General features: G+C 48.0%; 1 protein-coding gene across 1 annotated transcript in view; it reads left to right on the top strand.

Annotated features, from left to right (window-relative positions):
* Positions 1-7756, top strand: part of HBEGF (heparin binding EGF like growth factor) — a 15777-nt gene extending 8021 nt beyond the window's left edge. The window contains exons 4-6 of the mRNA XM_025389294.1: positions 4877-5032; positions 5836-5926; positions 6305-7756. Of these exons, the coding sequence (XP_025245079.1) occupies positions 4877-5032; positions 5836-5908 (229 nt within the window). The 3' untranslated portion in view covers positions 5909-5926; positions 6305-7756. The remainder of the gene's footprint in view (positions 1-4876; positions 5033-5835; positions 5927-6304) is intronic.
* Positions 7757-8498: the final 742 nt, after the last annotated feature.

The raw sequence follows: 8498 nt of genomic DNA, 5'->3' as shown, positions 1-8498 counted from the left end.
CTTTTTTTTTTTTTTTTGAGATAGAGTCTCACTCTGTCTCCCATGCTGGGGTGCAGTGGTGCGATCTCGGCTCACTGCAACCTCTGCCTCCTGGGTTCAAGCAATTCTCCTGCTTCAGCCTCCTAAGTGACTGGGACTACAGGCACCTGTCACCATGCCCAATTAATAATTTTTATATTTTTAGTAGAGACGTGGTTTTGCCATGTTGGCCAGGCTGGTCTTGAACTCCTGACCTCAGGTGATCCACCTGCCTCAACCTCCCAAAGTGTGGGATTATAGGCAGGAGCCACCATACCTGGCCCTTTTTTTTTTTTGAGATGAAGTCTCACTCTGTCACCCAGGCTGGAGTGCAGTGGCGCAATCTCGGCTCACTGCAACCTCCGCCTCCCAGATTAAAGTGATTCTCCTGCCTCAGCCTCCTGAGCAGCTGGTATTACAGGCAAATGCCCCTACATCTGGCTAATTTTTAAATTTTTGTGGAGATAGGGTTTCACTATGTTGGCCAGGCTGGTCTTGAACTCCTGGCCTCAAGTAATCCACCTGCCTTGGCCTCCCAAAGTTCTGGGATTACAGGTGTGAGCCACCACTTCCTAGGCAGATTTTCAGGGGGTTGATTGCATGTCTGGGAGGGCCCCCTACTGCCTCCTGCCTTTGCTACTCAGGGCAAAAAGCAGCAAGAAGACAGAAATCCTGGTTTGGGGGAATGTGACGTCTGTGCACCTTCATCTGGGGATTTTTGTGGCTCTTCTTTGACTCCAGACCCAGGAACCACTAGCTCAGGTGTGTCCAGGCTGCTGTGGTGAGACTGAGGCTACCTGGCTTCCTAAACTAGCCCTCTGCAGCCACCATGAACAGGAAAACCCTTTTTGTGTCACCAGCCAAAAGTTGCCCTCAAAGAGTAGTTTCTCCTGGGCATGGTGGCTCACACCTGTAATCCCTTTGGGAGCACTTTGGGAGGCCGAGGCAGGTGAATCACCTGAGGTCAGGAGTTCGAGACCAGCCTGGCCAACATAGCGAAACCCCGTCTCTACTAAAAATACAAAAATTAGCTGGGCGTGGGGGCGGGTGCCTGTAATCTCAGCTACTAGGGAGGCTGAGGCAGGAGAATCTCTCGAACCCAGGAGGCGGAGGAGGTTGCAGTGAGCCGAGATCACGCCATTGCATTACAGCCTGGGCAACAAGAGCAAAACTCTGTCTCAAAAAAAAAAAAAAAAAAGAAAAGAGTAGTTTCCTGGGATTCCTGACTGGTTGCTGACCCAGAAATTGGCTGCAGAGTTTCCTGTGGCTGGAGGAATCCTGGGGACACTTGGGCTGAGGAGGACTCAGAGCTGGAGGAGAGACAGGCTATGGGGCTCTGCTTGGCCTCACTGCCCAGGTGCTAAGAAGGACTGGCGATCCCGCTTCTCTTGGCTCCATCTGACTTGGGTACCCCATTCCTCAGGCCATGGGCAGTAACCTCTGGAGTCTGATTATGTAAAAACTCACACAATATGGGACTTGGCCTTTATTAACCCCTTTCATTTGTATTACCTCATTTTATGTTTTCACAATACTCTAGTGAAGTAGGTATTTCTTTTTTTTTTTTTTTTTTTGAGACGGGGCTCGCTCTGCCGCCCAGGCTGGAGTGCAGTGGCCAGATCTCGGCTCACTGCAAGCTCCGCCTCCCGGGTTTACGCCATTCTCCTGCCTCAGCCTCCCGAGTAGCTGGGACCACAGGCGCCCGCCACCTCGCCCGGCTAGTTTTTTTTTTGTATTTTTTAGTAGAGACGGGGTTTCACCGTGTTAGCCAGGATGGTCTCGATCTCCTGACCTCGTGATCCGCCCGTCTCGGCCTCCCAAAGTGCTGGGATTACAGGCTTGAGCCACCGCGCCCGGCCGAAGTAGGTATTTCTTATCTCTGTATTTTACATGAGGAAACCAATGTTTAGAAAGGTAACGTGACTTGCCCAAAATTACCTGGCTAGAAATAGCAGCAGAACCAGTCTGGAACTCATGTACTCTGAGTCTCCTCCATCCAGACGTGTCCCCTCCACCTCCTGGGGTAAAGGTGGAGAACTCCAGATTGGAAGATGTCTCTAGATCCTAGAGGGTTCTTGCATCTGTTGTAATACAAGTTCTGGAATGGGTCACAGACATGGGTGGGAAGAATGTGTCCTAGTCTGATGGGTGGCTGGCTCTGGACAAGACACAAAATTTTGCCCCTACCCTGGGATGCTTGGAATGTACTCATTCCCCCTCCCTCTCTGGGGAAGCCAGGAGTTGTCTGCAAAGGGAGGGGGAGGTAGGTAATATTAGGATGTTTGCATTATTATCCTTTTGACTCAGGGTGGGGGTGGAGGGATTATGTAACTGAATTGCCGGACTCTGAGGCCAAACTTTATTTCCATCTTCTGAGTAACTACCTGTGGAGTTTGAGTGATGGACTGGAAGTGAAAAACAGATTTAACTTCAGCTTCCCTCCTCCCAGGAAAGCAAAGTCTCTGAAGTTATCCAGACTGCTGGGTTGAATCCTGGCTCTACCAGTCACTAGCTTTGTAACCCTGGGCAAGGTATTTAACAAAAGCTAAGCCTCAGTCCATCTTTAAAATGGGGCTAGTAACTCCTCCTTCACAGAGATGGCTTTAAATGAAATAATCCTTGTAAAGCCGTTAGCACAAAGTACTTGGCTCATGGTAAGCCTTCAGTGATTGCTAGTTATTATTCTTTATTATTCAAGTTGTGAGTAATAAATAATAATAACATAGTCAGAGAGAAGGGTCAGACTGCCCCCCAGGAGCCTATCGGATATGCTTTCTTGGAGTTACCTGCACTGTTCTGCATTGGTCAGAGTGGAAGGAATGATGAATTTGGAATCTGCCAAGACTTGTTCCTAGTCTTAGCCCTGCTGCTTCCTAGCTGTGCAACTTTTGGTGAATCACTTAATTTCTCTGACCCTTAATCTTAGCTTTTCCATCTGTAAAATGGGGTTGTACCTGCATACCAGAATGTTAGGAGGCTCAGTTGAGCTGGTAGATAAGGCTAGTGGCTTGTGAATGATAAACTGCTGTGCACAAGTGATTTTCCAGGGGTGCCTCTGCAAGTGTCCTCCATGTCCTGGCAGGATAGGGGTTGCTTTTATGCCTACATGGGCTGATGGGACAGATACATGGAGAGGCTGGGCAAGGAACTGTGGACTGTGCTGTGTGTATAGTGGGCCTGACTTACATTAATCCTGCAATGAGGTGGTTTCTCAAAGTACCCAGGAGGAACTAGGGCAGGGAGAGGCACAGGGCAGGAAGGCAAGAATGCGGTGCCACCCAGCCTGGCCCCTCTGCAACTGCTGGTTGTGGACAAATCTGTCTCTTGGAGCTTCCCTGGTGCTCTGTCCGCAGGAAGAAGGGATTCCTTGTTCTGAGGCACCAGAGAAAACACCTCCTTCCCAGAGAAGGCACAGCTCAGAAAAGAGGGCCACCAGGTTCTTGGTGCTTCCTTCAGCAGCTGGTGATCCAAAGTCCCCAGACATACAGTGCCACTGTGCCCCCTGCCTGGAGGGTAGGCACTTGTCAGGTGTGAGTGGGCAGCACACTGAGCTCAGAGTCAGTCTACAGCTACATCTTAGTTTCTGCCTTGCTGTGTGACTGTGGGAAAACTACTCCACCCTTCTGTAAAATGGGGCTCCTACCTACATCAAAGGATCTCTGGGATGCTCAGATAAAGGAAAGGATGTGAATGTTCTTCTTCAACTGTAAGCACATCTGGGTCTTTCTAAGAGCTTCAAGGAAATGCTTTGTGTTAGAAAAGGCAGTTGCCAGCTGAGTACGGTGGCTCACGCCTGTAATCCCTGCACATTGGGAGGCCGAGGCGGGTGGATCACCTGAGGTCAGAAATTTGAGACCACCCTAGTTAACATGGTGAAACTCCATCTCTACTAAAAAATTACAAAAATTAGCTGGGCGTGGTAGTGGGCACCTGTTATCCCAGCTACTCGGGAGGCTGAGTCAGGAGAATCACTTGAATCCAGGAGGTGGAGGTTGCAGCGAGCCAAGATTGCACCATTGCCCTCCAGCCTGGGTGACAGAGCAAGGCTCTGTCTTAAAAAAAGAAAAAGAAAAAGAAAAGGCAGTTGCCATGTGATTTATTTCTTGAGTGAGAAGAGCCAAGGGATTGTTTCTGACATTCTTCCATGCTCTGGCAGGGCAGCTGGGCAGAAAGATGTTACTTGATTTGTTTGGTTTGTCCTGTGATGAAAGAGGCCTGGTAGCTCAGCGTTCAGAGGCCAAAGGCCAGAGTTGAGCTCCCAAGTTGGGCCCTGCACCAAGGGGGAGCTGGAGTTAAATGAAGGAAACTTCAGAAAAACGACTCCTGGCAGAGGCACAGGGCCTATTAATAGGCTGGGCAGCGGTGGAGAGGGACTGGATGCTGGAAGCACAATGGGCAAGGCTGGGTTTATTTCTGGGTCAGAATGTTGAGGGGCCTCACTGGAGGGAGTGATACAAATCCCTGAATTCAGCCTACCAGCTCTTGTGCCCAAGCCCTCATAAGTGGTTTAACGCCTGAACACACATATCATAAATCAGCCACACGTGGAACATATCTAACTGAGGCCTTCAAGTCCTCCCTTGCTTTTTCCGTGCCTGGAACAGGATTCTCAGCCCAGAGAACCAGAGGAAATGGAAAAGCAGAGGGTGTCAAGTGAGGGAGGAATGCTATAGAGCCTTCAGAGGCACTTTAAAGGGTTTTATACTAGAGGAGAAGGATGGAGGATGGGCAGGGATCATGGTCAGGGATTGACAGGCTGAGGGTATGAGGAATGGGGTTTGGCTTATACAGGTGGGCCATTGCTGAGAGAGAGGCCAAAGCACTAACTCTATCTCCTTCTTGTTTTTTCTTGAACTAGCTGCCACCCGGGTTACCATGGAGAGAGGTGTCATGGGCTGAGCCTCCCAGTGGAAAATCGCTTATATACCTATGACCATACAACTATCCTGGCCGTGGTGGCCGTGGTGCTGTCATCTGTCTGTCTGCTGGTCATCGTGGGGCTTCTCATGTTTAGGTAAGTGTTGGAGTCCCCTGCAGACTGCTTCTGCAAATCACTCCCATTCTTCCTCCTCCTGGGCCCTCTCCTTCATGATCACATGCACTTCCGTCAATCTCTCCAAATTGTGGGCTAGCTCCGGGGTGTAGATTCTCCAAAACCCTGGTATTTCTGGCATGACATGAGTCCCGTGTCTAGAGCCCAGGGTCAAATTTGCGAGGCCATAGCAGGTTCTGCTCCTCACAGGAGTTCTTTTCCTGCCTCTGTGACCCAACTACCCACTCATGGAGTCACTTTGTCACACATTTCTTTCTTCTAGCTGTTCTTTGATGGCATTAGTATGTGGTTTGGTAGTCAAGGTGTGGGTGGTGCTAGTGGTATATCCTTCCACTCCCGAGGCATCTGGACTTCAGGCCCTGCTTCTAATCCAGGTATGCTCTAGCTCAGGGGAGACCCACCAAGCATTCTATGCCTGTTTTCAAGCAGTGTAACTCATCTGTCTTGAGACCTGGAACAAATTACTATCTTTCTGAGGATTGTAACCTTATAGTGATCGTAATCTTTGTCCACCTACCTCATAACGATGTTGTGAGGATCACATAAATGAGGTGAAAGCTCTTTGTAAATTGCATCCTGCTGTTAGAGACAGGAGTTCCTCAGGGCAGTTGGGCCTTTGACCAGAGGTTGGGCTGCCCTACTGTGTGTGGGCTTTTCCAAGTAGTGGAGGAAACCACCATGGCAGAGTTCTTTGGAAGGACCTGCTCTGGACCTATACTTTGTCATAGCAGGCAGAGATTATTCACAAAACTTATCTTCCTCAGGTACCATAGGAGAGGTGGTTATGATGTGGAAAACGAAGAGAAAGTGAAGTTGGGCATGACTAATTCCCACTGAGAGAGACTTGTGCTCAAGGTAATGCTCCATCCTTTGCCCCATGACATGATTATCCTTTGTCCCCTTTCCTGGCTCTGCTTCAGTGGGCGCTGAATTTTTCATCGAGGGGTTGGGGGCCAGGCCACTGTGACATTAATATCCCATTGCAGAACTATTTTCAAAAAGACTCTAGTGCTTCACTTAAGGTAAAAGTTGCTAGAGAGACACCTAAGAGAGATGCCTGAGAAGACAGCTTCTCCCACCCTCATCCCCTCCCTTCCCTTCTCCTCCCCTCCCCTGGGAGACAGAGCGAAACCCTGTCTCAAAAAGTTTAAAAATAAAAAAGACTGGACCAGGAAAATCTTAAGACCTCTTTAGACTGGACCTGGCTTTAAATGCCTTCCTTTTGTGCTTTAGGAATCGGCTGGGGACTGCTACCTCTGAGAAGACACAAGGTGATTTCAGACTGCAGAGGGGAAAGACATCACATCTAGCCACAAAGACTCCTTCATCCCCAGTCGCCATCTAGGATTGGGCCTCCCATAATTGCTTTGCCAAAATACCAGAGCCTTCAAGTGCCAAACCGAGGATGTCTGATGGTATCTGGGTGAGAAGAAAGCAAAAGCAAGAGACCTTCATGCCCTTCTGATTCCCCTCCACCAAGCCCCAGTTCCCCTTATAAGTTTGTTTAAGCACTTACTTCTGGATTAGAATGCCGGTTAAATTCCATATGCTCCAGGATCTTTGACTGAAAAAAAAAAAAAGAAGAAGAAGAAGAAGAGGAAGAAGAAGGAGAGCAAGAAGGAAAGATTTGTGAACTGGAAGAAAGCAACAAAGATTGAGAAGCCATGTACTCAAGTATCACCAAGGGATCTGCCATTGGGACCCTCCAGCGCTGGATTTGATGAGTTAACTGTGAAATACCACAAGCCTGAGAACTGAATTTTGGGACTTCTACCCAGATGGAAAAATAACAACTATTTTTGTTGTTGTTTGTAAATGCCTCTTAAATTATATATTTATTTTATTCTATGTATGTTAATTTATTTAGTTTTTAACAATCTAACAATAATATTTCAAGTGCCTAGACTGTTACTTTGGCAATTTCCTGGCCCTCCACTCCTCATCTCCACAATCTGGCTCAGTGCCACCCACCCTTGCCACAAAGCTGGGATGGTTCTGTGACTCATCTGTAGTAATTTATTGTCTGTCTACATTTCTGCAGATCTTCCGTGGTCAGAGTGCCACCTGGGGAGTTCTGTATGGTCAGGATGTAGGGGTTAACTTGGTCAGAGCCACTCTATGAGTTGGACTGCAGTCTTGCCTAGGCGATTTTGTCTACCGTTTGTGTTTTGAAAGCCCAAGGTGCTGATATCAAAGTGTAACAGATATCAGTGTCTCCCCGTGTCCTCTCCCTGTCAAGTCTCAGAAGAGGTTGGGCTTCCATGCCTGTAGCTTTCCTGGTTCCTCACCCCCACGGCCCCAGGCCCACAGCGTGGGAACTCACTTTCCCTTGTGTCAAGACATTTCTCTAACTCCTGCCATTCTTCTGGTGCTACTCCATGCAGGGGTCAGTGCAGCAGAGGACAGTCTGGAGAAGGTATTAGCAAAGCAAAAGGCTGAGAAGGAACAGGGAACATTGGAGCTCACTGTTCTTGGTAACTGATTACCTGCCAGTTGCTACCGAGAAGGTTGGAGGTGGGGAAGGCTTTGTATAATCCCACCCACCTCACCAAAACGACAAAGGTATGCTGTCATGGTCCTTTCTGGAAGTTTCTGGTGCCATTTCTGAACTGTTACAACTTGTATTTCCAAACCTGGTTCATATTTATACTTTGCAATCCAAATAAAGATAACCCTTGTTCCATATCCTTTCGTCTGTTTGTTTTAACTGGGAACTGGTTTAACTTAGTTATTTCCTAAGCCCTGACTTGGTGGTAGGCTCTATACCAGGCCTATTTATGTATACTACCACAACAATTCTGTAATGCAGGTACTATTACTGTCCCATTTTTCCAGAAGGGGAAACTGAGGCTCAAAGTGGTTGTGTAACTTGCCTGAGGATACACAGCTAGTAAATGACAGAGCTGGGACTAGTAGTCTGGCTCCAATTATTTTGTCTTGGTACTTATACCATGCTATCTCTGAGATAAGAAAGAACAGATCTTTCACACATGTTTAGCTGGCTGTAATCAGCGAAGACATCCACCCATTCAATCAACAGGTCCTGGACTCAGGACCTACTCCTATGCTGTACATATGAGCAGGCATTGCTTCTGGCAAGAACAAGATGTCTTTGACTCCCCTCTCTTTCTCCACAGCCAATCCATCAGCAAATCTTGTCAGCCCTACCTTTAGAATATATGCTGTATGCAACCACTTCTCATCACTGCCACTACCATCACCCAGTCCAATTTAGCATCATCTTATGCCTGCACTTTTGTGATGGCCTCTGCCTTTCTAGTTCCATCTTGCTTCCATATAACATATTTCCAGTGTAATAGCCAGAGTGATCATGTCTTTCAGATCTTGTCTGCTCTGTAGGCCTTCCCTGACCACCCTATTAAACAATAGCACATTCCTTTCCCCATCCTCCTCTTACTCTTCTTAT

The sequence above is a fragment of the Theropithecus gelada genome, chromosome 6 (genome assembly GCF_003255815.1).
Source record: "Theropithecus gelada isolate Dixy chromosome 6, Tgel_1.0, whole genome shotgun sequence".
Taxonomy (NCBI): Eukaryota; Metazoa; Chordata; class Mammalia; order Primates; family Cercopithecidae; genus Theropithecus; species Theropithecus gelada.
The sequence above is the reverse complement of the archived record's forward strand: the minus strand, read 5'-3'. Positions and strand labels throughout refer to the sequence as shown.